Raw genomic sequence first — 25,428 nt, forward strand, 5'->3', positions numbered from 1 at the left:
CGTTGTGCTGGACGCCATGAAACCGTAGAAGGGATTCTCGTATTTAAAAGGGTGAAACCAGATGAACTTCAAGATCCCATGCAAACTAGAAGTTCTCTGAGAACCAAGTTTATGCCCCTTCTGTAGCTGGATAAGCAACTCAGTCAGTCAGTCATTCAGCAAATATTTGTCGAGCACCTTCTGTGTGTTAGGCACTGCTCTAGGAGCTGAGTTAGAGATGTGAACAGTTGATGGCATAGAAATCACCCAAGGGAAAGGGGACAGTAAGGGGAACTCGCACCTTGGAAGAGAACTTTGAAATGAGCCCAGAATGACACCAACATGAAGATCAGGAGGAAGGACAGTTGGGGGAAGCACCGGGCAGAGAGTGTGTGCGACGTTCAAGGAGCAGGAAGAAGAGAAAGGGAATTAACATGGGGGGGTTGGTGGGAAAAAGACTCGGATCTTGTTTATGGCCCTTGTTTATTCTTCCTGAGTGGTCTGTATGTCCAGACTTTGCCAGAAGAGACCAAGGTTCCTAGGGTTTAATTTACTTGCCCTACAGCCCCCAGCTGATGAGGGACACCACCCAGGTCCAGCTCGACAGGCTATGGAGGTGAGCTCACTGTCACTATTCTGTTGGCCTTGCAGAGGGGCTTCCCGCCCCCCTCCCCCGGCCCCCGGCTTCCCTCACACTGTTCCAGCCCCGTGTCCTCCTCAAGCACCTGCTGAAGATTCCTGCTTCCCACAGGACCAACTTCATCCCTTTTCCTGGCACTCAGTGCTCCTCGCCGTTTGTTCTCTACCCTCCCTCCCACGGCAGCATCACCATTCAAGGCCTCCACGCCCCCTCCACTGTAAGAACCTGACATTTCCCTCTACGCTTCAGACAGGCCTCCCGCCTCTTCACCATGTACTTCACCACTGCCCTTCCCCAACCTGTGTGGGACGCCCCCCCCCCCCCCGCCCCTGCAAGACCCATCCCAGAGCTCACCTTGTTCATACATATTTCCAGACCCCCCCCCCGGCCCCAACCAAAGGTAATTGCTCCCTCCTCAGAATACCCCTTGGAGTTGTACCTGCTCATGGGAATAGGGACACGTGAATATGGGAGTCACGAGCAAGAGAAGGGGGTTCAAGATATTTGAGAGCCGTGTGCCCACGCACAGGTATTACTAATCCCACTGCCTTTCTAGGTCTCAGGGTCCGCAGGAAAATGTGTACAGACTACCTAGCACGGCACGAGGCACACATACGAATGTCTCCCTTTCCCTTAAAGTGGAGCCTATGCTTGGGAAGGCAGGTGCATGTGTAACACGTGACCTTGGCCCGCCCCCAAAGCGATGACCCATAATTACCTCTCATTAAATGAATAAATAAGGCTATGCACCTGCCTTCTGAACAAAAGCACCTAATTGTGAATATTGAGTCTTCACCTCCGGGGAAGACGGTAAGCCAACCATGGACATCATCTGGGAGAGATCAGACCCTATTGTTTCTCCAGAGATGGCAGTTGCTTTTATTTCTGGAACCATCTCCAAAGCTGGAGAAGTGGTCCATCTCGATGGGCTGAATTCTACAGATGGAGTGAGGCCTGTGTGGCCTCGGAGTCTGTGTGTTTCCCAGAGAGGCCTCTTGACTTGACAGCCTTCTTAGGAAAGAGAAAAGTGAAAGCTTTGTTCTCACCGTGCTTCTCTGCTGGGACGAGTTGCACAAACGTGTTGATTCACTAAAGTTGTTCTCTTTGGTCATTGCTCAACCTAGCCCTCCAGTCCCGCCTCGGGGGAGACGGCACCACTTCCCAGCTCTGTGGAGGGTTGATAAAGAGGCCAACGCATTGCTCAGAGCTCAGGAAGTTCAGTCTTTGCAGCTTGGCCTTCTTTACAAAGTTCCTCTAGGTGCACCGATGTGCAAACCCTTTTATTTCCTAGATCTAACTTGGTCACTCGCTTATTTAAATGAGTAATATATTAAATGAATGTTAACCTCGGGTCAGCCATGAGGCTAAGCTCTAGGGGGACAAGGGTGACGGTGACATATGCCCTGCCATCTAGTAGCTCAGCGTGAGTCAAATAGGAGCTGGGAATAAACCACGATGCCAGGGCAGCGTGATGGCGATAACAGAGATGAGGGAACCCAGCGGGAATGGCTGGGGTTTGCAGGCAAGCCAAAGGCTGGACAGAGAGGTGACTTTCAGCTAAACCTTGAACATGAGAGTTGTCCATCAAAACTAGACATTTGGTGGTACAGCCGGGATGTTCATTTTGTGCCTTCTCTCTCTCTCTCTTTTTTTTTTCACTATGAGATGACTTCAGTTACATCTTTTTTGGAGTTGGAAGCGACTTCCGTATCTTTCGCTCATCTGTCATACTGCCTCCTGTGACCTCCTTGCAGCTGGGACAGGCTGACAAATGGCTTCTCCTCAGATCAGCTCGGTCTCAGTCCTGTTTTGCCCCAGCCTTCCATAGCCCCCCCCCCGCCCCCCCGCCATCATCCTTAAGGAGCATTGTGTGGACTCCTCATCTGGTCCTGCCCCAACTTGCCTTCCCAGCTACCTGCCTCTTTCTCTAGTCGCCTGGACAGGCTCTGCCGGGTTTTGCCTCTGAATTTACTCCTGTTGTTCCACTGACCTAGAATGGCTTTCCCCTCACTTTAGGATCTGCCAGAATCAGGGATGAGTCTCCTGTTGGGGCCCCAGCCAACGCTTTGATCCTTTTATCTTACTGAGTCAGAGGCTGGTCAAAGGGCCTGTGTTCCCTTCACTCCCTGCAAAAGGTGGGGCCAGGCCACGTCTCCCCTGCTCTTGTCCTCTGCTCAGAAGTGGGATTCTTTGATTATACAAATGGTCGGGGCCCCAGACTGACTCATGCCATTCGGCATTGGTGGGGAAGAGGGATGACAACATCTTTGGTACTGTTTGCCTGTAGCTGAGCCTCGACCGGTAGCTATCCCAGAGGCAAGAAGTTTGCCGATCGTTATTGTTCCTAGGAGCAGAGCAGACACTGTGGGTCTATGGCGACGTCCCAGCTGGACTCGCTTGTCCTCAGCCCACTTAGAAAAGGGCCTCTTCCCGTTTTCTAGTATGATCATCTCCAAACTTTCGGTCGTGCACCCAGACAGTAAGAGTTTTGAGTAAGCACCCCCATATATGCCCATTTAGTCATGAATTATATATGCAGATGACGCTGCTAATATACACGTTATAAACAGAAAAATATGTGCGAAGTGTAAGACTAGTTAAATAATATTTTCTGGAATTTTCTTTTGGTGCCCCAGCGGACTGGCTTGTGCACTTCCTTCGGGAGACCAGGACTCTAACAGAAACATAAAGGAGACAGGCATCGTTTCTGAGCAAAGAGAGATCTTAACAAGGAATTTTGAAAGGCCACATGTTATCTTTGCCCGTGTAAATATACAGTCCGGCTTCTGGGAGGGGCACCGAGGTCCTTGTGAGCTCTGCTCAAGAACAAAGGCCCATGGGAGTCTTCCCATGAGAGGGAAGAGTCGGTCGTGCTGCTGCTGGGTGGAGTCAGGCCCCAGGAAGAGAAGTTTTTCAAGGGTCTCTCCTAGAACACCCTCATTTTCCCATCTCCATGCTGGTCTGACTTTCAAACACTATAGGTTCCATGAAGGCAGGGAGCCACCTGTCTTGTCAGTGATCAGCGCCTGGTACTAGCATCTTCCATAGCCAGAGCAACCTTTACCTATTACTAGAAGGAAGTAAGGGGAGAGGGGAGGGAAAACCGGAGGGAAGGACAGAGGGAGCAGGTGTAACATAAAAAATAATTTAAAAAACCCCTCCCCTCCCTTACAACTTCCTTAAGGCCTTAATCACTCTGATTCCCGGCAGCATCTGCCGTCCAAAGGGGGCCAGGCGTGGAATTATCCTGATAATAGACTCACAGCATCCGAGCCGTCTGCGTCCCCGGGGAACAGCCGAAATAGCTGGCCGGACATTCAGTGATAAGGCCTCTGCGATCAGCCTCCCCTCGCGAACGGAGTGAGGCCCCTTCACTGCCCTGCCCTGGCAGTTTCATCTCCTCAAACATAACAGTGACGAAACTGGCCCAGCCGCCTCTGAATGTGCCTTACTAGCCCCCCGGTGAGGTTAAGATCCGTGACAGAATGATGATGGCTTCCCCTAGCGTCCCCTCCAACGCTCTCGTCCTGTGACGCCTTAACGCCTCTGTGCGACGTGCTTTTGTACTCACGACAAGATCCTGCTGCCGTCATCTAAAGCTGAGCAAGCTCGGAGCCGGCCGAGATGTAATTTACGGCGGTGTCATCCATTCATCGGCGCCTGGACGCGTGTGAAATTGTTAGCCGGCATCTACTTCATTGTCCGCTGAGCCACGACTAATTACATGCAGCGGCGTGCGTTGGATGAGGAGGACAGGGAGGGACAGGCGAGCTCGGTGGCTTAAAATATCCTTGGCCGAAGCGAAATTCAACCCCGGAAGGCTTCTTTCGACTGGAGAATATTTCCCTAGTTTTCACTTTAGTTTGAGTAGCAATACCATTATAAATAACAACTACACTCTGGATAGGGCTTTAGCTCACTTCATTTTTGGAAGAACTCTTTTGAAATGTCAATTATGAGCTTAATGATTCTTTCTTTTTTTTTTTTTCTTAAGTTTATGTATTTTGAGAGAGAGCGAGTGGGGGAGGGGGAGAGACAGAGGGGGAGAGAGAGAATCCCAAGCAGGCTCCGCGCGGCCAGCACAGAGCCTGATGCGGGGCTCGAACCCACAAAACCACGACAGCATGACCCGGGCCGAAACCAAGAGTCGGTCACTTAACCGACTGAGCCACCCGGGAGCCCCAGTGATTGCTTCTACTTATAAGAAACCTAACGTATATAACACTTCACATGTTGTTTCATGAATTCTCCCCAACAAACGAATGAGGCGAATCCTCTCCTTGCCCTCATTTTGCATGAAGGAAACTGAGGCCCAGGGAACTTAAATCACTCTTCTAAAGACACACAGCGGTGAGTAAGAAGGATTGCTGAACTTGAGCTTGGACTCGCGGACCCCATGGCCCATGCTCTGGATGCTACACCTTGAGACCCAATATGCCCATTTTACAGATGGGGAAACCAAGACCCAGAGAGTAAGGCCACTTGCCAAGTTGTCAGTGCAAGATTCGATACGATTTCTCCAATCCCAATGCCCATGTTCTGTGCAGTTTTCCTATAGCTCTAATAATTTCTATCTGTTTCCACCTGACACATCAGAAGGGGATGATGTTGGAAATAATGTGAAATGGACTCCAGGAGCTCAGCAGGAGCAGGAACTCAGAGGCTTTGCCTATTCAGCTCATAGAGGTGCATCAACACCTTAGCCAGAGTCCCCTGGGAGTGCCTGCCTGGGAAGGTTTGGGGAGTAGGTCTCCTTGAATTGAGGGCCCAGGGGCTGTCAGGGCCACCCTGTGTTCAGGGTGGGGGCTGGGCTCACACCTCACACCCCGCTGGGGCTAATACAAGGCAAAGAAATAGCCACCACAGTGGAAAAGGCTGAGCCCATCCAAACGCAGGAGGCCTCACGGGGCAGGGTTGGCGTGTGAGGCTCAGACCTGAAGATACAGACACCAGGAAAGGCCAGGACCGAGGGTCTCAGTCCAGCTGGTCAAGCAGACACAGTTTCCCCTCAGGAACCCCAAAGAGCGTGTCCACCGTGACCTCTCCGGTGTGGATGTTGGGTGGGAGCCCCGGGCAGCCCGCTTAACCTGCAGCCCATTCCCCCCACCGCTGTGGCCGGCTCAAGGATTCCAACCTGGAACCCGGTTCCAGCACCCTCTAGCTGAATCCCCGGGGGCTCCCTGACTCCTCCCTTTGCACATGGCACACGGGAAGGCCTTTCTAGGCCGGTGCCTGGCCTCCTGGTCTTGCTTTTCGTCCAGGTTCCCCTTCCGACAAAGACCCCTCCGGGGAGGGGCGAGTACCAGGCCTGTCTCCTTTCTGCTCTTCTCCCACTCTCTGCTTCAATCACCACTGATGCCATCCGGACAGCCCAGGTCACGCCCTTTGTGTGCTGTCCTCTGAGGGGCCGCCCTGACCCCCTCGGGCCCAGGAGTCAACCACTTCCCCTCCTGTACTCTCAAGGCCACGGGTGTTCACCAGAACCTCAGACCACACACACAGTGCATGTCTCTAGGGCAGGTGTCCTGAGCCCTTTGTCCTGGTCGGGAGCCGGCCAGTGGCATTTGCTGAAGGAAGGGAAGGGAGAAGAAAGTAAAGGAAGGGTGAAATGGAGAGAGAGAGGCAGTCCGGAGGGGACTGGGAGGAAAAGAGTCACTGGACGTGACTTTCTCACTTCCAGAAGTCTTTGCTAGGTTGCACAATCTTCCGGACCCTCCTGTTTCTTGGGGCGGAATTCACACATCATGGCTGGCTGCAGGAGTCAAACCCAGCAGGGAAAACAAGTGACTCAGGAAAATTGAGGAGGCCAGGCTTCCATTCTGGGCCAGCTTTCTCCCAGCACAGGCACCTGTGGGGTCACCTCCCTCAACCTCTGTCCTTCCACCTTGACCTCAGGTACAAGGATACAGTGCTGGGCAAGGAGCTGCCCTTGGTGCCATGCGCATGTCAACCCCACCGGCCCGCACAACAAACCTAAGAGGTGTGGACAAAATCCCACCTTTGCGAAACGAATTCGGTGAGGTGAATCGATTTGCCCGGAATGACAAAGCCACCACGTGGCAGAGCGGGGATTCGAACGCAAGTCTTTCTGGTTTCTAAATCCATGTCCTTGCCCGCTTTTCTACACTGGGAGTTGTTTCCAAGGTTTCAGGGTAGTGCGAGGTGGTCCCGGGCAATGAAGGGCGGGTGTGCAGGTGTCGTGCTGGTCGTATCCACAGAACTAACATTGGTAGAAGCAGAGGAAGCTGGGCAGAGCTGCTCACACAGTGCCTTTCTTGCACCCCTCGCCACAGGTCTGTGAGGCAGGTGCTCTGTAGCTCAGGGACTGAGGTGTAGAGATGTAATTTGTTCAAAGCCAAAAAATAAGAAGGTGGTAAAGTCACAGTTCAACTCCAAGCTGTGAGGCTCCCCGCCTCAGCGCCGCTCTCTCCCCGTCATCCCGCTCAGCCTGCCAGCCGACCATCCGGCCATTCATTCCAGTCCCATCCTGCTGGATCCATGTCTAGGGGAGGCCTCCAGCGCACACGCTCCGTGTTAGACTCCGGGGGCGAAGGACTAGCCATCCCAACCTCTGCCGTCAGAAGTGCGTCTTCGGGAGGCTCCGGTGCCCAGTAGTTTACTGAGAGCCTGCGGAGTGCTGTGCACCGTTTTCGGCACCAAGGCTGCAAAGACAAATGATTCGGTGGCATTCCTAAAAGGCTGTCTGCAACCCCCTGGGCAAGAGCCTTTCCTGACTCTCCATCGCTGTCCTATAAGCTATGGTTGGCCACCCTCTGAAATTGGTCTCTTGCTTGGGCTGGATTCCTCTCAAATTTACTCGTCATAACGCCTCGATGCAAATGCCCCTTTTCACTCAGGAGAAAAAATAGGCCCATCCATCTGTCCGTCTGTCCACCTGTCCATCCATCCATCCATCCACCCATCCATTTACCCATCCATCCATCCATCCATCCATCCATCCATCCATCTGCCCATTTGTCCATCCGTCCATCCGTCTATCCATCCATCCATCCATCCGTCCATCCGTCTATCCATCCATCCATCCGTCTATCCATCCATCCATCCGTCTGTCCATCCATCCATCCACCCATCCATTTATCCATCCATCCATCCATCCATCCATCCATCCATCCATCCATCTGTCCATCCATCCATCTATCCGTCCCTGCATCCATGCATCCATGCATCCACCCATCCATCCATCCATCCCCTCACTCATAGTCACTGGCTCACTAACTCAAAACCTACTTATCTGGGTCCCAGACCCTGTTCTGGGGGTGCCGGGATACTTGGGACCCATTTCCTTTCTTCTCTAGCTCATGTGGTTAATCAGTCCCCTGAACCCATCTGCCATCTGACCCCCCTCCCCTAGAGTGGCTGTCTATTTCAAGAAAGTCTGGCATGTATGTGTGTGTGGTTGTATGTCTGTGTATACCCCAGTGTGTGTCTGTGTGTATATGTGCGTTTCTGTCTGCGACCGTGCGTGTTCCCGAGTGTATGCGTGTCTGGTGTGACAGAATGCGTGAATGTGTCTTTGTGTGTGTGTCTCTGAGTGTGTATAATCTTCCAGGGCCCACGCTTTCCCTGTCTTCTACCCCGTGCGCTGGGCCAGCTGGTCCCCAAAACAAAGCTACAGGAAGACATAGAAAGAAACATCCAGGCACTTTTGCAAGCTCTAATTACGAAATTATTTTTAAAAAGCCACCTATACCCAACGCGGATGGATGAATTGCTGATTGAGGACGGACGGAGAGCGTCCCTGCATTCTAAATGCCGTGGAAATAAGGGGCCTGTCATTGCCTCAGCTATCACACAGAGTGTCCCTTTTAAAGGGTGATAGCTTTGCCTGGGAAACCGGTACTTTTCAGTGGCAAGCATTTAAATGGTTTCTGACAGCCAGAAGGTGACTGAGGCAATTAGGTGTAATGTTTGTGACAGACAGAAAAAGGCATTTTGGCAAGGCTGCAGGAACCTGGAGGAAAAAACACGACAGGAGAGCAAGCTCTGATCTGAAGGGCAGAGCCACGGCCCGGCTCCTCCCCCTTCCCAAGCTGAAGAAGTGTCTGCGAGGTGTCCCCTCGGAGGGCTCTCCCGACAAATGCCCAGGCGAGGCCTCCACAGGTAAAAGGGACAGGTGTATGGCCGAGCCACATTGGAGGCCAGTGTTTGCCACGGAGGCTGGAGAAGGGAGGAAGAGTCCAGAAATCCGCCTTCATCCCCGTTCCCTCTGGCAGATGGATGCTGGCGGAGCGGTGGCTGTGGAGACAAACAGCCCGGATCCAGCTCCCGACAGTGTGGACACAGTCAGTGGGGAATCGAAGTTTGCAAATAAAATACGCCAAGGTACAGCCTCCCTGCAGGGCAGTTTGGCAGCTCATCGTGAAAAACCAAAAGTGTTTCAAAACTATTTCTATACAGAATGCAGAGCGGGGCCCCTGGGCCTTAAATTAAGTGGTGGGTTCTTAGCTATGACGCCGAAGGTACCAGTGGCAAAGAAAAAGAGCTAACACTGCGCTTCATCAATGTTAAAAATTCTGAGCTACAAAAGCTACCATTAAGAAACTGGAAAAGACTGGGGCCCCTGGGTGGCTCAGTCGGTGAAGCGTCCGACTCTTGGTTTCAGCTCAAGGTCACGATCTTGCCATCATGAGATTAAGCCCCGTGTCAGGCGCTGTGCTGACAGCTCAGAGCCTGGAACCTGCTTCGGGTTCTGTGTCTCCCCCTCTCTCTGCCCCTCCCCTGCTTACGCCCTCTCTCTCTCTGTCTGTCTGTCTCTCTCTCAAAAATAAAATAAACATTAAAAAGTTTAAAAAATAAAAAAAAAAAGAAAGTGGAAAAGACAGACTGGGAGAAGACATTTGCAAATCATCTATTCGACAAGGGACCTGTATCTGGGATATACGCAGAACACTTCTAACTGAATAAGAGAAAGACAAATAAACCCATTTAAAAATGGGCCACGGGGCTAAATAGATATGTCTCCAAAGATGTCCAAATGGCCCATAAGCACATGGAAAGATACTCAACGTCATCAGACACTAGGGAAGTGAAAATCAAGACCACAACGAAATACCACTTTATACCCGCTAGGACTGCTGGACTACTAATAACTTTTTGAGATGATAAGAACTGGGGAGGATGTGGGGAAGTAGGAGCATTCACACACTGCTTGTGGGGGTACAAAATGGTGCAACTGCTTTAGGAAACATTTCGGCAGCTTCTCAGGAGGTCGAAATAGGGGAAGCACATAACCCTGCAATTCTACCCCTAGGTACACAACTGAGAGAACTGAAAACACACACACACACACACACACACACACACACCCCTGAACATGCGTATTCATAGCAGCATTATTTAGAATCGCCAAAAAGTGTAAACAACCCAGATGTCCACCGGCGGATGCAAAGATAAGCTAAATAGGGTAGACGTCTACCATAGAATATGATTCAGCAATAAAACGGAACAAAGTGGTGCTACGTGGATGAAGTGGAAGGATCCAGACACAAAAGGCCACATGTTGCGCGATTCCATTTTTATGAAATGTTCAGAACAGGCAAATCTGCCGAGACAGAAAGTGGATTAGTGGTTGCCTGGGGCTGGGTGTGAGGGTGGCACTGGGGAATGACAGCTAATGGGTTCATGGTTTCTTTGTGGGACAATGAACAGATTCTAAAATTAGATCCTGGTGATGCTTGCATGACTCTGTGAATATAGCCAGAAACCGCTGAACTGTTTGCTTTGAGTGAGCGAACTGTATGATACGTAAGTTACATCTCAATAAAACCACTTTCTCAAGACAGCTGTAGATGCCGAGACACAAAGCTTTAAAACCTATATAAATGTTCATCACATATGTATGATACATCGTGCACAAATATTTGCCTTTAATATTTTCACACAGTGTCTCTTTAGTGAGAAACCATTAAATGTCGGGCGAGCAGCTCGTGCAACACGTTTTTTTAATGATCTGTCAGAAGAAAAGCGTCCTTTCTGACCTCCTAATGCCTTTGTATGAGGAAATCATCCAGGATATGTGAATAGATTTAGCTGTAACGGTGTATGTCCATTGCAGCTTTGTCCAGAACGTCGCAAAACTGGAAACAATCATTGCTATCGTTTATTGAATACACAGAGCTGGTAGCATACTCCACCATTACAATGCAAAGCATCTTTTGTCTTCCACAACAATCCTGCGGGGAAGCCATCGGTATCATTATAGTCCTTCCGATAGCTGAGGATAGAGTCTCCAGTCAAACATCTACGAAGCAGAGCTGGGATTTTCATCCAATTCTGTCAGATTCCACAGCCTTCCGTTGTTCCTGCCCTCCCTATGACTCTCCCTAGCAAAGTACCTGATTGCACAATGGCTTGAGAAACAGTCTCGTAACTGAATAGGCAACAGGACAGAATGATATTCACGGTTGACTCGTAGGTGAAAAATACGGGTTCAGCACCGGTGTGAGCTCACTTATTTCCTACATATACATATATAGACAGAAGTATTCATGCATGCATATATACACACACACACACGCACTGACAGTATTTAACAGTGGTGTTCCTTTAGTGGGAGGATTACGTGTAATTTTCTTTGTGTTGCTCACCTGTATTTCCCATTGTGGATTTTTTGTGCTGCTATTTTTACTCTAAAACTTCCAAAAGTTCTTGGGGTGCCTGGGTGGCTCAGTCGGTTGAGCATCCGACTTCAGCTCAGGTCATGATCTCGCGGTCTGTGAGTTAGAGCCCCGCGTCGGGCTCTGTGCTGACAGCTCGGAGCCTGGAGGCTGCTTCCGATCCTGTGTCTCCCTCTCTCTGCCCCTCCCCCACTCATGCTCCGTCTCTGTCTCTGTCTCTCTCTCTGTCAAAAATAAACATTAAAAAAAATTCCAAAAGTTGTGTTTAAATAAACTAAGGTAACACCAGTGGATACAGGACCATGCACGCCAGGCTTTTTCTTTCTTTCTTTCTTTTTTTTTTTTTTTTTTTTGTACTTTAGGATATTTTTTTCTTTTTTTTTTTTCAATATATGAAATTTATTGTCAAATTGGTTTCCATACAACACCCAGTGCTCATCCCAAAAGGCTTTTTCTAGGGCACAAAGAGACTTGGCATTTTGGCAAGGCTTTGATGACAGTGAGGCTGGTTTTGGGGACCACCCTTCTTAGTCAGGCCTGCCTCCCTTCTCCCTCAGGGATCCTCCTTCTGTTCCACCCTCAGTGCCCCTGCAAAGTGTTCTTAGATGGCCTTGGCCATGCCGCTTGCCCACTGATCGGCTTATGCAGTTAAGCGATAATGAGTGCCTTCTTCTTGACGCGAGTCCGTTATATTTTAGTATAGAATTAATATTTTCAATGTAATTTAATTTTTTTCTAATTACAGATACCACATAAGTTCATTGGAAACAAACATAGAATATTCTGAAAGGTACAAAAAGCCAATAAAACTCATCTGCCACTCCCTCGCCTTGAATTAATAGGGGATTCTGGGAATTGATACAGCTGGGCTATATCAAGACCCTGGTGGGGGCAGTAGGCAATGGGTGAGAGGGCAAAGGATGCCCATGAATTCCTCATGATCTCTGCCATCAATGGAGGCAGCATGGCATCATGGGAAAGCCACAGCATCTTGGGATAAAAAAAAAACAAACAACTGACTTCTTACCCCTTTCCCCTGGTATTAGCAGGTTACTAAACTTCTTTGACACTGTCTCTTGAGTAGACCCCTGATTCTTTTTGAATAAGTGGGGAATGGACAAAGGAATGATTACATAAGTAGCATAGTTTCCTTTTAAGTAATATCGCTTCTTTCTGCCTCATAGGGTGGTTGTGGGTATTTAAGACAATGTAAGCGAGAGCTCTATATAACACAGAATGTGGTACAGTTGTCAATGCGTGTCAAAGCAACTCAAAGTGGTGTCTCTTGTGTCTCACTCCTTCCATGGGAGAAGCAGACCTTCCCAGCTTTCACCGTCCTGAACACCCCTGCAAAGACCTTGCTTCTGAGTCACCAGTCACTAGCCACTCATGAGTGGCATGGAAAATAAGGGTCTGTGCTGTATTTAGTTAGCGTTGTTTTTAGTGGTAGATGGTGCAGTGGAGGGCGAAACAGCAAGCCTCGTAATCTCTGGCTCTGCTACTTTCATGCCAAGACCTTGAACAAATTACCTACCCACTCTGAGCCTCAGTCTCTCCATCTTTAAAGTGGGGATGGTAATACTTACAAGGTTATCGTGGGGATCACGTGAGAACATGCACAGGAATGACCTGGCTTTTAAAAGGTGCTTTGTAGGGGTGCCTGGGTGGCTTGGTCGGTTGAGTGTCTGACTTCGGCTCAGGTCATGATCTCACAGTCCATGAGTTCGAGCCCTGCATCGGGCTCTGTGCTGACGGCTCAGAGCCTGGAGCCTGTTTCAGATTCTGTGTCTCCCTCTCTCTCTGCCCCTCCCCTGTTCATGCTCTGTCTCTCTCGGTCTCAAAAATAAATAAACGTTAAAAAAAAAAAAAAAGGTGCTTTGTAAAGGTTCAATTCTCCTCCCCCTCCCTTGGAAAGTTTATATAATTTATCTTATTTTTTTAATGTTTATTTATTTTTGAGAGAGAGACAGAGACAGAGACAGAGTGCGGGCAGGGGAGGGGCAGAGAGAGAGGGAGACACAGAATCCGAAGCAGGCTCCCAGCTCTGAGCTGTCGGCACAGAGCCTGACGCGGGGCTCAGACCCACGAACCGTGAGATCATGACCTGAGCTGAAGTTGGACGCTTAACCGACTGAGCCACTCAGGTGCCCCAAAAAGTTTATATAATTTAAAGATAGAAAGATGGAGGCAGGGGGAGGCTGAGAGGCCCAGCAGGGCTCGGCAGATACCCCACAACAGGGAGGAAGCATCCAGACAGGAAGACTTGCCTCCTGCTCAGTTCCCTGAACCACAGAGAAATCAGGCTACTTTTTGACTTTTGCAATGAGCCGTGATTTCTGAAGGACTACCCCACTTTCGTACACTGAAAGTTGTTTTCAAAGGTTTAAAAAGAGCGGCAGTGTTGGGGCTCCTGGGTGGCCAAATCGGTTAAGCGTCTGACTTCAGCTCGGGTCACGATCTCAGGGTTCATGAGCTCCACGTCAGGCTCTCTGCTGTCAGCACGGAACCTGCTTCCGATCCTCTGTCCCCGCCCCTCTCTCTGCCCCTCTCCCCCACTTATTCTCTCTCTTCCTCAAAATAAATAATCAAACTTTAAAAAACAAAAAGAAGAGTGGCAATTAGAATTAAGCAATGCAGCGTGGACGTGTGGTTGTCCCCTGATCGTGCTAATTGAGCTTAAGGACAATAGAGGTAACAGGAGCCGATAGGGCATTTTCTCCGCACCGGTTCGGTACCCAGCGCATTTCACGAACCCCTTGCGGCAAGTGTGTGAGGCGGGTGCTTTACAGCTGAGGGGCTGAGGCTTAAACAGGTGGAGTGTTTTCTACACACCCACACTTCTTCACCAAAGAAGAAGGACCCCCACTGAGCCTCCGTTCACACGCCCTCCTAGGCTGGGATTTGTACCAGGATCTAGCGTTAAGATCCTTCAAGACAACAGCAACACTGGAGCTGATGATTTTCGAAGGACGTGAGCAAGGCCGAAGATACACCCTTTTTTTCCCCCTCGTTCAAATTCTCTGGGCTTCCTTCCACCAGCTAAAACCAAGACCTGCTGATTCCTGAGGACAAAGAGGAGGGAGAGATGTGCTCTTACGCCCTAAGACTAGGATGTCAGTGTGGAAGTTGTGTTCACTATAATCCCTTTGAAGTTTTGCCCAAACTCAAGTCCTACAAGTTAGAGTAAAACTTGTGCTTTTGGGGGATTAAGAAGGTGATTTCAGTGTAGAAAACATTAGGGAGGATACTAGCACCGATGTGCATGTATGGAGGCTTTAAGCAAAGTCCGTCTCTGCCTTCACTTCCAGAATGCTCTTGGAGCTGCCTGGGCAGCTCAGTAATGTCCCCCAGTTCATCTGTCTGCACCATTCTGGTGGCTTCTGTGTCGAGCCCCTTCCCAGGAGGGGAGCTGGTGCCAAGCAGTTGAAGTGACACCTGGCTCATGCCTCCTGCTATCTCTTCACACCCTGTGACCCTGGTGGGCTCCCCGCCTCAGGGCCGCTCTCTCCCCGTCATCCCGCTCAGCCTGCCAGCCGACCATCCGGCCATTCATTCCAGTCCCATCCTGCTGGATCCATGTCTAGGGGAGGCCTCCAGCGCACACGCTCCGTGTTAGACTCCGGGGGCAAAGGACTAGCCATCCCAACCTCTGCCGTCAGAAGTGCGTCTTCGGGAGGCTCCAGTGCCCAGTAGTTTACTGAGAGCCTGCGGAGTGCTGTGCACCGTTTTCGGCACCAAGGCTGCAAAGACAAATGATTCGGTGGCATTCCTAAAAGGCTGTCTGCAACCCCCTGGGCAAGAGCCTTTCCTGACTCTCCATCGCTGTCCTATAAGCTATGGTTGACCACCCTCTGAAATTCGTCTCTTGCTTGGGCTGGATTCCTCTCAGATTTACTCCTCATAACGCCTTGATGCAAATGCTCCTTTTGACTCAGGAGAAAAAATAGGCCCATCCATCTGTCCGTCTGTCCACCTGTCCATCCATCCATCCATCCACCCATCCATTTACCCATCCATCCATCCATCCATCCGTCCATCCATCCATCCATCCATCTGCCCATTTGTCCATCCATCCATCCATCCGTCTATCCATCCATCCATCCATCCGTCCATCCGTCTATCCATCCATCCATCCATCCGTCTATCCATCCATCCATCCGTCTGTCCATCCATCCATCCACCCATCCATTTATCCATCCATCCATCCATCCATCCATCCATCCATCCATCTGACCATTTGTCCATCCATCCATCCATCTGTCCATCCATCCATCCATCCATCCATCTATCCGTCCCTGCATCCATGCATCCATGCATCCACCCACCCATCCATCCATCCATCCCCTCACTCATAGTCACTGGCTCACTAACTCAAAACCTACTTATCTGGGTCCCAGACCCTGTTCTGGGGGTGCCGGGATACTTGGGACCCATTTCCTTTCTTCTCTAGCTCATGTGGTTAATCAGTCCCCTGAACCCATCTGCCATCTGACCCCCCTCCCCTAGAGTGGCTGTCTATTTCAAGAAAGTCTGGCGTGTATGTGTGTGTGGTTGTATGTCTGTGTATACCCCAGTGTGTGTCTGTGTGTATATGTGCGTTTCTGTCCGCGACCGTGCGTGTTCCTGAGTGTGTGTGTGTCTGGTGTGACAGAATGCGTGAATGTGTCTTTGTGTGTGTGTGTGTCTGTGTGTGACTATACTGTGAATGTATCTTTCTGTCTGTGACTGTGTGTTTCCATCTGTGTGCTTGGACAGGAGCAGGTCCTGCGTCTGAGATGACTGTAATGGCTGACGGAGGTCAAGGTCCCTTATGATGTTCAGAGGCTTCAGGGAGAAAAAGCAGTGGTCAGCGATCGTGGTTTTGCTCTGCACTATTTTAAAGGTTAAAACACATGCACACACACACACACACACACACACACCCCAAACAGAAACTCGTTGCCCTTTAATAGCTAGGTCAGACTTACATAAGCGTAGGCCCGGGGCCCAGAGGCCAAAGACTTTGCTGCCTCCAAACCCTACAAGGGCTCCTCCAGCCCTCACGGTGCTAACTGCACCATTCACCACGCGGAGGTCACCCACCGTCTTCAGCATGTCCTTAGTGACCCTTAGAATTGTGGCTTGTCATTCCCATTCAGATGAGGAAATCAAGGCCCCCAGATGCCAGTCATTTGCCCTGAGCCACTTCATCAGCAGTTACCAGGGCCGACGTGTGAACCTGATTTCTTCTGCCAGGTTCAGGCGGGACTGACGGCCTGGTCTGCGGACTCTAGACAGGCCCGGGCGGTGTCCCTGGCTCTGTCCCCAAAGCCCTTGTTCTTTGTGCAGCTCTGCACGCCATGCCCTGCTCCAACTGGATGCTTTAAAGCAAGGGCTGAGCCGGCTGTTGACTTGCTTAACCAGTGATTTTCCATGAAGAAAGACATCTCCTTCAGCAAGATCAATGAGGCCGACACACTCAAGGGAGAGGAAAGTTCTCTAAGCCATCACGCAGCATTGCTGTAACCCACGCCTCTAACCACTTCCTGACAGTATCGGGGGCCCTGGCTTTTTATAGTTGCACACAGTGCTGAAAACATTCGAGGCCCCCACCCTGAGTTCTGTGTCCTCACGGCCTACCTGCGGGTGAAGCTGGGCTCAGCGGCCCCGCCTCAGCCGCCAGCAGATTACCAGCTCAATGTGCAACTTAGAACACAGGACTGTGGGGCTCCTGGGTGGCTCAGTTGGCTGGGCATCTGATTTCGGCTCAGGTCACGATCCCACGGTTTGTGGGTTCAAGCCCCGCGTCGGGCTCTGTGCCGGGAGCTTGAAGCCTGCAGCCTGCTTTGGATTCTGTGTCGCCCCCTCTCTCTCTGCCCCGCCCCCACTCACACTCTGTCTCTCTCTCTGAAAGACAAATGAACATTAAAAAAAAAAAAAAGAACATGGGTCTTTGACCTTTTATACCTCGAGCATGTGTGTGTGTGTGTGTGTGTGTGTGTGTGTGTGTGTGTGTTCTCTTAAGACAAATCAGATCCGGTGGCTCTCCGAAAAGCTGGACCCCTCGTCATTGAAGAGATAAGCCCGTGGGCTAAGTCATCTGGACCCTTATGTATTATCACCGTGGTTGAGTTCTGGCTCTGGGCTGCCCGGTTGTTTGACTTTCATGGCTACTTATTCTCACCACGAGCTCAGGCGTTCGGACTCTGTGTGTCACCGATGCTGAAACTCAGAGCAAGCTGCTGGCTGGAGATTAGTGGTGCAGGAAGCTTGCTTTGTGTGTTTCGTAGCAAACCCCACTGATGACAAGAGCCTCTGAGCTTCCCTAAATGGGTTGAAGACAGAAAACCAATGCAGAGGACCCCTCCCTATCTTGAGTGCGGGGACCAAGCAGCCAGCCCCATTCTGAGTGACCCGGAGCTGTCTGGAAGGGCTCCCAGGGACCAGGGTATGTTGCTGCCGACAGGATCCACACCCTACAGGCTTTCGTCTCTCTGGGCTGGGGTTGAAATTGGCCTCACCCCTGACTCTGGCCACAAGGTTCCTCCTTGGTCTGGACAACTAAGTAGAGTAGTAATGTCTCCACCTTTCATCAAGAAGCTGCCAGGTGTATGTGAAAGGCTGACCGGGTGGCTGAAGGCTTGGCCACGGAGCCTGACTGCCTGCATTTAGATTCCACATCTGTCTCCACCCAGTCCTGTGACCCTGACCAAGTCGTTTGCCTCTCTGCGTCCCGCGCCCCTCATCCATAAAAGGAGACGATAATATCATCCGCCTCATGCGATGGTGGTGAGGCACCAACTAATATGCGTAAAATGCTGAGGACACGCGAGGAACATTCCATCGCGCACGGGCACACACTCCACCAGGGTTCGCCCTTCTGATTCTTGGACATCTCACCCTCGGGGGGCGCACGTGGTGCCAATACCACCGCGGCCAAGGTACTCGGGAGGGAGAGGTGCTGGGTGACTTGTGAAGTCACCATGTGGAGTCGGCAGCAGGCTGGGGACCGTGTTCAGCTGTGTCAGACTGCATTTGGCTTCTGAGACGCGGAGCCTCAACCCTCCTGGCGGCCAGAACCAGTCCCGGCCCCCGGCCCTCTCCCCGCCCTCTGGGTGTCTGCCCCACCCAGTGCTGCCCTCAGCTGCCAGCCCTACCCGAGGGATGGCCTGGCCTCATTGCCATGCCCATGCTCTGCCCATGACCTTCAGTCCTGACTGTGAGACATAGAGACCCCTGGGACCTCCTGGGGGCGGTTCTGGAACACGCTCTGTTATTTCAGGTACTGTGTCCAGCAGGGATCTCCGGAGGATGGGTCTCCTCCCCTCTGGGCATCTATCTATTGTCTGTTTTACACAAGGGCGAACAGCACCAATGACTCAGGTGCACACGGGCACCTTGCTGTCCAGCTTCCAGAAGGCCTTCCTCTGCACTACTTTATTCATCCTCTCAGAGACCCAGTGACAGCGGCGGCCTCGGTATACCCATTTCTGCATTTCTGCTGATTTTTGTTTCTGACGTTTTAGCCCAGGGTAGGGTCTAGAATGGAAACGTATTCTGTGGAGCCAGCCAGATCAGTGTTGTCTTTACGTTGGAGTGAGAGGGTACGTATGGTTCGACTCAAGAACACAGCATCTTGTTCTGGATATAAAAACAGGTGCGGCCTAATGTAGGGGGTGGGGGTTAGAGCATGGCCAAGGCGGACTGCTTGGACTGGGGTCTTAGCTCTGCCGGTCACCAGCTGCGTGATGTTGGGCAAGATCCTGAGCCTTTCTGTGCCTGGATTTCCCCCTCTCTGAGACAGAGGGGTAAATAACCTTTACCTCTGGGGGTTGTGGAGAGGATTTAATCAGTTAATATGTATGAAGTGCTCACAACTCTACCCGAAATTCAGCAAATACTTAGTAAATGTTAGCTATCTTATTAGTTTTCGTTGCCAAGCTCCCGGTTCCTGGTACATATTAGGTGCTCAGTGAATGAGAATTTCCCTTTCCTCTTGGAGCCTCAGTTTGCTAACCTGCAAAATGGGACTGCCAGTCGTACCTACCTCGTATTAGTGTTGCAGAGGTTGCGTGAGACGGGCACACAGAGTTCCCAGGAGGGTTGGTACCTGGCAGGCGGCTGGAGGCAGCCAGTACGTGGTACCGTCCGGCCCAGGCCCCTCAGTACAGAGCTGGGTCAGGGAACTGGAAACTCTCTGCCTGGGGTCCCGGAGCCTAACAAACTCTGGAGCCCAGCTGCCTGGATCCACGGGCTGGCTCGGCCCCTGACAGCATTTGTGGCTTTAGGCAAGTTCCTGAATTTCCCTGTTTCTCTGTTTTCATATCTGTGACAAGGGGGACAATAACAGCAGCTAACTTACTAGCTCTTGTGAGGATTCACGAGATAAAGCGGGGGAAGCTCTTAAGAATCAGAGTGCTCGACCGCAGACGAAGGGCCCTGGGGCTGCACCCCAGTCGAGGCACTCAGCCCACCTCTTCCGCCCTGGGCGGATGACCGGTCCCACCAACAGTCCAGGCAGGGCGGATGGACCTCCTGCCATTGCCACCAGCCGTGTTCCTAGAAGGGAAATGTTCCCAGCAAGCCGGCATCTGACAGATTTGCACAAACTCTGCAGGCACGATTCACTTGTACAGTGACTGCGTTTCCATCACCTTCTAGGTGGGCATCTATTTCAAAGTCTAATTCTATCTTCACTGAGCCAGGAAACATGCTATTTAAGGAGACCTGGGAGGTGGGGCAGGGCGTGGCCCCACAGTTCTCTTCGCACAGGACAGTTCTGGTCCTTGTCCTTGTTCAACCACCATTGGTCCTCGGCCTTAATATACAAATTTACTCAGTGGATCACTCTGTCCAGTGCCCGCACTTCACAGGTGAGGAAACTGAGGCCTGGAGAGACATTCATTCGTGATCACACAGCATGTTGATACGATATTGATCCGTCCTGACCTCCCAAATACCTGTGGACATCCATGGGAAGGGTCCTGGGACTTCCAAGTGTGGATGAAAGATACAGAGCCCTGATGTGGCCCTGAGGTCTCAGGCCGAGCTGGGGTGGGAAGGAGAACATCTAGACTACTTGTCCTGAGTCTGCCTTCTCTTCCAGGGTGGCTCCGCGTTCTCCCCAGCTGCTGTCATCAGCCAGGAGAGGGCTCGGCAGCAGGCAGCTGCTTTGGCAGAGGAGGTCGGCTGCCCCCCCTCGTCCATCCAAGACATGGTGTCCTGCCTCCGCCAGAAGCCTGCTAGTGTCCTTAATGACGCCCAGACCAAGGTGGGCACCTGCATGCACATTGGGGAGGGACACTCTCTAATCTTTTACAAGTGGAAAACCAGGCCTAGAAGGGACACCTGACCCACCCAAGGCCACGTGGTAGGTTGATGACCAGCCGGAACTGGAATGCACATTCCTGACCCCAGCACCGTGCCCGGGCCCAGTATGTGATGGACCAAACATGGGCACAGAAGGTGGACAGAACTGGCTGCACATTGGATTTAATCTGTAAGATATAAATACAAAATACAATAGGGGCCTTATACACTGGGAAGATAAAATGAAGTGACACGTGCGAAGGGTCTCACCTGTGCCGGGACCGTGGTGGCACGGTGTCAGGTGACAGCCACACGGATTAAGCATTGTGGTACAGCTGCAGTGGATCGGGGCCAGCCCATCCTCTTAGATAGGACAGCTGTGCGCTCCCCTTTCCAGACTCAGAAGACCCTGCTTCCAGCCCACAGTCTCGGGCTGTCCCTGACATTGATGAAGGGGACAGTAGCAGGAAGCTCTGTTATCATCTCAGCCAAGGGCTTGATTCCTTCAGCTTTGGGCCCGGACCCACCGACCCGGAGCAGGTCTGACCCCCAGCTCCCCCAGGCGTGGGCTAGTGAGACAGCGGCTAGAACTGATGAATTTCCCTTTTGGGTCCTGTCTCTGGCCACCGCCCGTCCCTCAGTCGGTGTCCTGCCTCCCTCACACACACCTACGGGCTCAGGCTTGCCCATTCCTCCCTGTGGATCCGTCCTCACCGCGGCACGGAAACCCTGGACAGCTCCCTGCGGACCACCCATCGCTCAGAGCGATACTTGCCTTCCTGTTGGCTGTGGCCCAATGTCCTTCCTACCTGTTGTTCTTGTCATTTTCCTCCGATTTCCCCACAAGGCCCCAGACGGATAGCCAGCGTCAGCATCCATTATGGTTAAAACCCGACCAAGTGAAGCAATGCAACTGATTCTTCTAGAACCATTTTTTTTAAAGAAAGGATAAAATCCATACACATAATGGCCTCCCTTTGCACCCAATGTAGCTCCTGGCCGTGAGTGGCCCTTTCCACTACTGGGGTCCTGTGGTTGACGGCCAGTACCTCCACGAGGCTCCAGCCAGGGCACTGCAGAGGTCTCCGCGGACGAAGGTCGATCTGCTAATTGGGAGTTCTCAAGATGACGGGCTCATCAACAGAGCGAAAGCCGTGAAGGTAGGCGGGGCAGAGCCTCAGAGGTCCCCTGAAGACTGTGCCCCAGTGACTCTGGTCCTTAAAGCCTGACCGGGGGCCCAGAGTCATGGACTTACTTGCTCATTTACAAACCAATCGCTAAAAAACTGCTGTGGGCACAGGCTGCATAAGGACCGTGGGACATGGTAATGGGTGGAGTCGTTTTGGACCTAAGACACTTGCAAGGTTGTGAGCAACACAGACATCTTCGCCTCCACATCCAAAACCCCATCTGTGAGCAAATCGCCCCGGGAAGCAGCGAGCAGAGGCTGACCGAGGAACTTGTGAGCTTCGGGCTTCCAGGCTGTGGGTGCCCCTGCTCCATGAGGGATGCTTGTCCCTCTGAGGGCTGGAGAAGGACAAAAGGGTTCCCTCTGCTATCCTGGCAAGGCAGCCCAAACACCATATGGGTTTTCTTACCTGGGGAAGCTGGGCGGGGTCATACCCTGCACCTGGCAAAGGCCGCTTCGTATGGCTGCTTGGAGACACAGCAAAGTGAGAGACAGTTGTGAGGTCTTCTGTCCCTTTTTTTTTTTTTAAGTTTATTTATTTATTTTGTGAGACAGAGAGAGAGAGTGTGAGCAGGGGAGGGGCAGAGAGAAAGGGAGAGAGAGAGAATCCCAAGTAAGCCCTGCACTGTCATCACAGAGCCCGATGCGGGGCTCGAACTCACAAACCATGAGATCACGACCTGAGCCGAAACCAGGAGTCAGGCGCTTAACCCATTGAGCCACCCAGGCGCCCCAGTCTTCTGTCTCTTTGAACACTCACTTCCTGCTCTGACCAGGTGCCCTCCCCACGAAGTGGCCGGCCCTGAAAGAGGCCGGGTAGGCTCTCCTCTGGCCGGCCTCGTCAAGCCACTCTTGACGCACCCTTTAGGCTGCCAAGCCCGGGATGGTGACTGCCGAGTGCAAAAGAAACACAGTGAGAAGAGGCACTCAACACGGGGCACTGTCTGGCTCCATTGAATATGAGGCGGCGTAACTGGAATTTAAAAAAAAAAAATCATTCATGCAGCCTAATGGCGTCCCGCATTGCCTCGGATTATTCTGTTCCCTCCGGTAATATGTCTCACTCAGGGGAATCTGTCTCACAGCAGTAAAAACACCACTCTGACCTGATATATACATACAAGAGTATTTATCAGGGCGTTAATTATTGTGGCGAAACGTTGGAAGCAACCCAAATGTGCATTAACGGAGCAATGGTGGCCTGAGTTGAGCTGCACACAAACTGTAAACTATGACGCGGGAGGTGGGAGGGACAGACCGGATACATCTCTCCTGACTTGAGGGAGACGTGTGATGGGGTACGTGTGATGTGCCGTTAAGTGGAAAACAAAACGTATTGGGGAGCAACGTGAAATTAAGGTAGCGTCCGTATTTTTTTAAAACAGCCAGCATGTACGCATCTGTAAATATGTAAATGCGCGTAGGTTTATGTTTCTTCCTGAAAGGATTATAGGGTGGAAAGTTCTACCTACAGCAAGCACGAACATTGGCTATCTCAGAAGAGATGGCAGTGTGAACAAGAATATTATGAATTTAATATTACTTGGGGCCCCTGGGGGACTCAGTCGGTTCAGCGTCCGAGATTTCAGCTCAGGTCATGAGTTTGTCTCGTGGTTCGTGAGTTCAAGCCCACTTCGGGCTCTGCGCTGGCAGTGTGGAGCCTGCTTGGAATTCTCCTCTGCCTCTCTCTCTGCCCCTCCCCTGCTCTCTCTCTCTCTCTCTCTGTCTCAAAAGATATAAACATTAAAACAATTTTAAATAATACTAATATTACTACACACATATGCATATATATATATGTATATATGCTACATATAATGTGAATAATATGTGTATATAGAGGTATGTGTGTAGATGGAGAGAGTACTGTGTGTGTGTGTGTGTGTGTGTGTGTAGCACTTAGTCACTATTAGCTTCTGTCCAGTTGAGAAAGAACTTTTACATTTCTGATCCATTTCTGCGTCCATTTCTACCTCTTTCTGCCGAGCACCCGCGTATAACACGGCCCTTATTTCAAGGGGCTGCAACTTAATTATTGAACCAGACTAACACTCAGGAAGCCCTGACAAGGTGCCCCTTCTCCACCACTGGCCCCAGCCTTTCTTCTCTCAAGTCGCGGGTCTTTGGATGACTTCTGATCTAGCCCCTCGTTAGTTCAAAAGTAGTAAGTGGAATCATTTTACTAGAAATTATGCACAGGCGTGCTCCTGTACTAATATGCGGCATTGCTGCAAAAGATTCGTGGAAACGTAACAAATTTAAAGCATGGGAAAGAAATGAGTGTTTTTAGATTTGTGCTGCGCCACCGGGGTGCACCGCGCTGGAGACGATGCCCTGTGGCATGGGCACAGTGGACAGAAATGGCCACTGGCCTGGCCCCTTTTCCATGCAACCCCTCATTTTATGTTGCCCTGCGGGGATGTGGGAATCTTTGTGCCGGAGAGACAATATGCACACAGCTCTGATTCTTTGGACTGCGTGCTGACAATTTATGCCAGCCATCTCTGACTTTAGAGAGAGGAAGGGCTACTTTTATACTCCCAGGAGCCTGGGGATCACCCTAGATAGGGGGGTGCAGGTCCTGGGACCCCTCCACCTGGAGTGGAAAAGCCTCCACGACCTGGGGGCTGCGGGCTCTTACGAATTTGGGGCTGTGGTGGCCCAGAGGGCAGCCCTGATCTGTATTATCTGATTATGCCAGCCCATTGTAAGAGGGTTATGTGGCCACGTGGCCACCTTGGTCTTCCCTGGTCCTCTCTTGTAGCATGTCGGAGAGTTTCCCGGCTCTTTCCTGAAAATCTGAGCCCCCCACCCACCCAGCCAGGAGCCTGGATCCAGAGGGCTGGGGTCCCTCCTCAACAATGCGTTTTCCATCCTCTCATTGACTTTCCCTCTGAGGCTTTCAAGAAGATGTTTCCTGGGCGCACGCCCAAAGAAAGGTTGTGTCTGCTGACGGGAGCTCACGGCCCAGACCAGGACGTGGCTGGGAAAGTGTGCCCTCGAGCCCGGGCACCAGAATAGGGAAGGCGCTCCGAGGGCATGGCGGAGCAGCGGCCGGCCCTGTTCCACGGCTGTTACCCAAACCCCCGTCCCGGGCCAGTGCCGCCCTGGGCACATTTACTCCTGGTTAGAGCCTCCCTCTCTTACTTCCCTTCTCCGATCATTCTCCTCTGAACATGTGCTAGCGCAGCCCCTGATCTTGTGATCTTGTGAGCCTGGTCCTGCCGGGAACCCATCCGGGTGCTGATGCGGGGAACCGAGAGGGAGCAGGACATAGTGACGGTCGGAGTTGAAGCTAGCGTCTCTCTTCCGATGCCATTACGTGCTGCTGTCTCCTGAACGTGTGCCTCCAGCCCTGCCTTACACCCCCAGCCTGGGCTTCTCCCTGGGGCCCTAGACTGGTTTGGCTCACAGTCTATTTGCCATCGTCACTTACACGTCTTATAACTCCCAGCTCCTAACACACCCAGAAGGAGCTGCCGACTCCCCTGCGTCCCGCCCCAACGTGCATGGTCTCCTGCTGAATTCATCTCACTGAACAGCGATCCTGCTTCTGTGTGCCGGCTAAAGGTCGCCTTCACTCGGCTCTCCTCCACCCTGCCGGCATTCCGTCCGCAAATCTGGTTGGCTCTATCTTCCAAGTGCGTCCAGGATCCAGCCACCTCTCACTGTCTCTTCTGCCACCACCCTGAGCC

At 51.6% G+C, this 25,428-nt stretch overlaps 2 protein-coding genes across 3 annotated transcripts in view; one reads left to right on the forward strand and one right to left on the reverse strand.

The window, feature by feature from the left end:
• TG (thyroglobulin) overlaps window positions 1-25,428 on the forward strand; it is a 242,962-nt gene that overhangs the window by 184,883 nt on the left and 32,651 nt on the right. Inside the window, exons 36-37 of the mRNA XM_019459811.2 lie at window positions 20,342-20,506; window positions 21,537-21,704. Of these exons, the coding sequence (XP_019315356.2) occupies window positions 20,342-20,506; window positions 21,537-21,704 (333 nt within the window). The remainder of the gene's footprint in view (window positions 1-20,341; window positions 20,507-21,536; window positions 21,705-25,428) is intronic.
• The window catches only part of SLA (Src like adaptor), an 89,991-nt gene that overhangs the window by 40,003 nt on the left and 24,560 nt on the right, over window positions 1-25,428 (reverse strand). The window lies entirely within an intron of this gene.

Source organism: Panthera pardus, unplaced genomic scaffold (assembly GCF_024362965.1).
Source record: "Panthera pardus isolate Hobbes unplaced genomic scaffold, ASM2436296v1 HiC_scaffold_7, whole genome shotgun sequence".
In the NCBI taxonomy this organism is placed as follows: domain Eukaryota; kingdom Metazoa; phylum Chordata; class Mammalia; order Carnivora; family Felidae; genus Panthera; species Panthera pardus.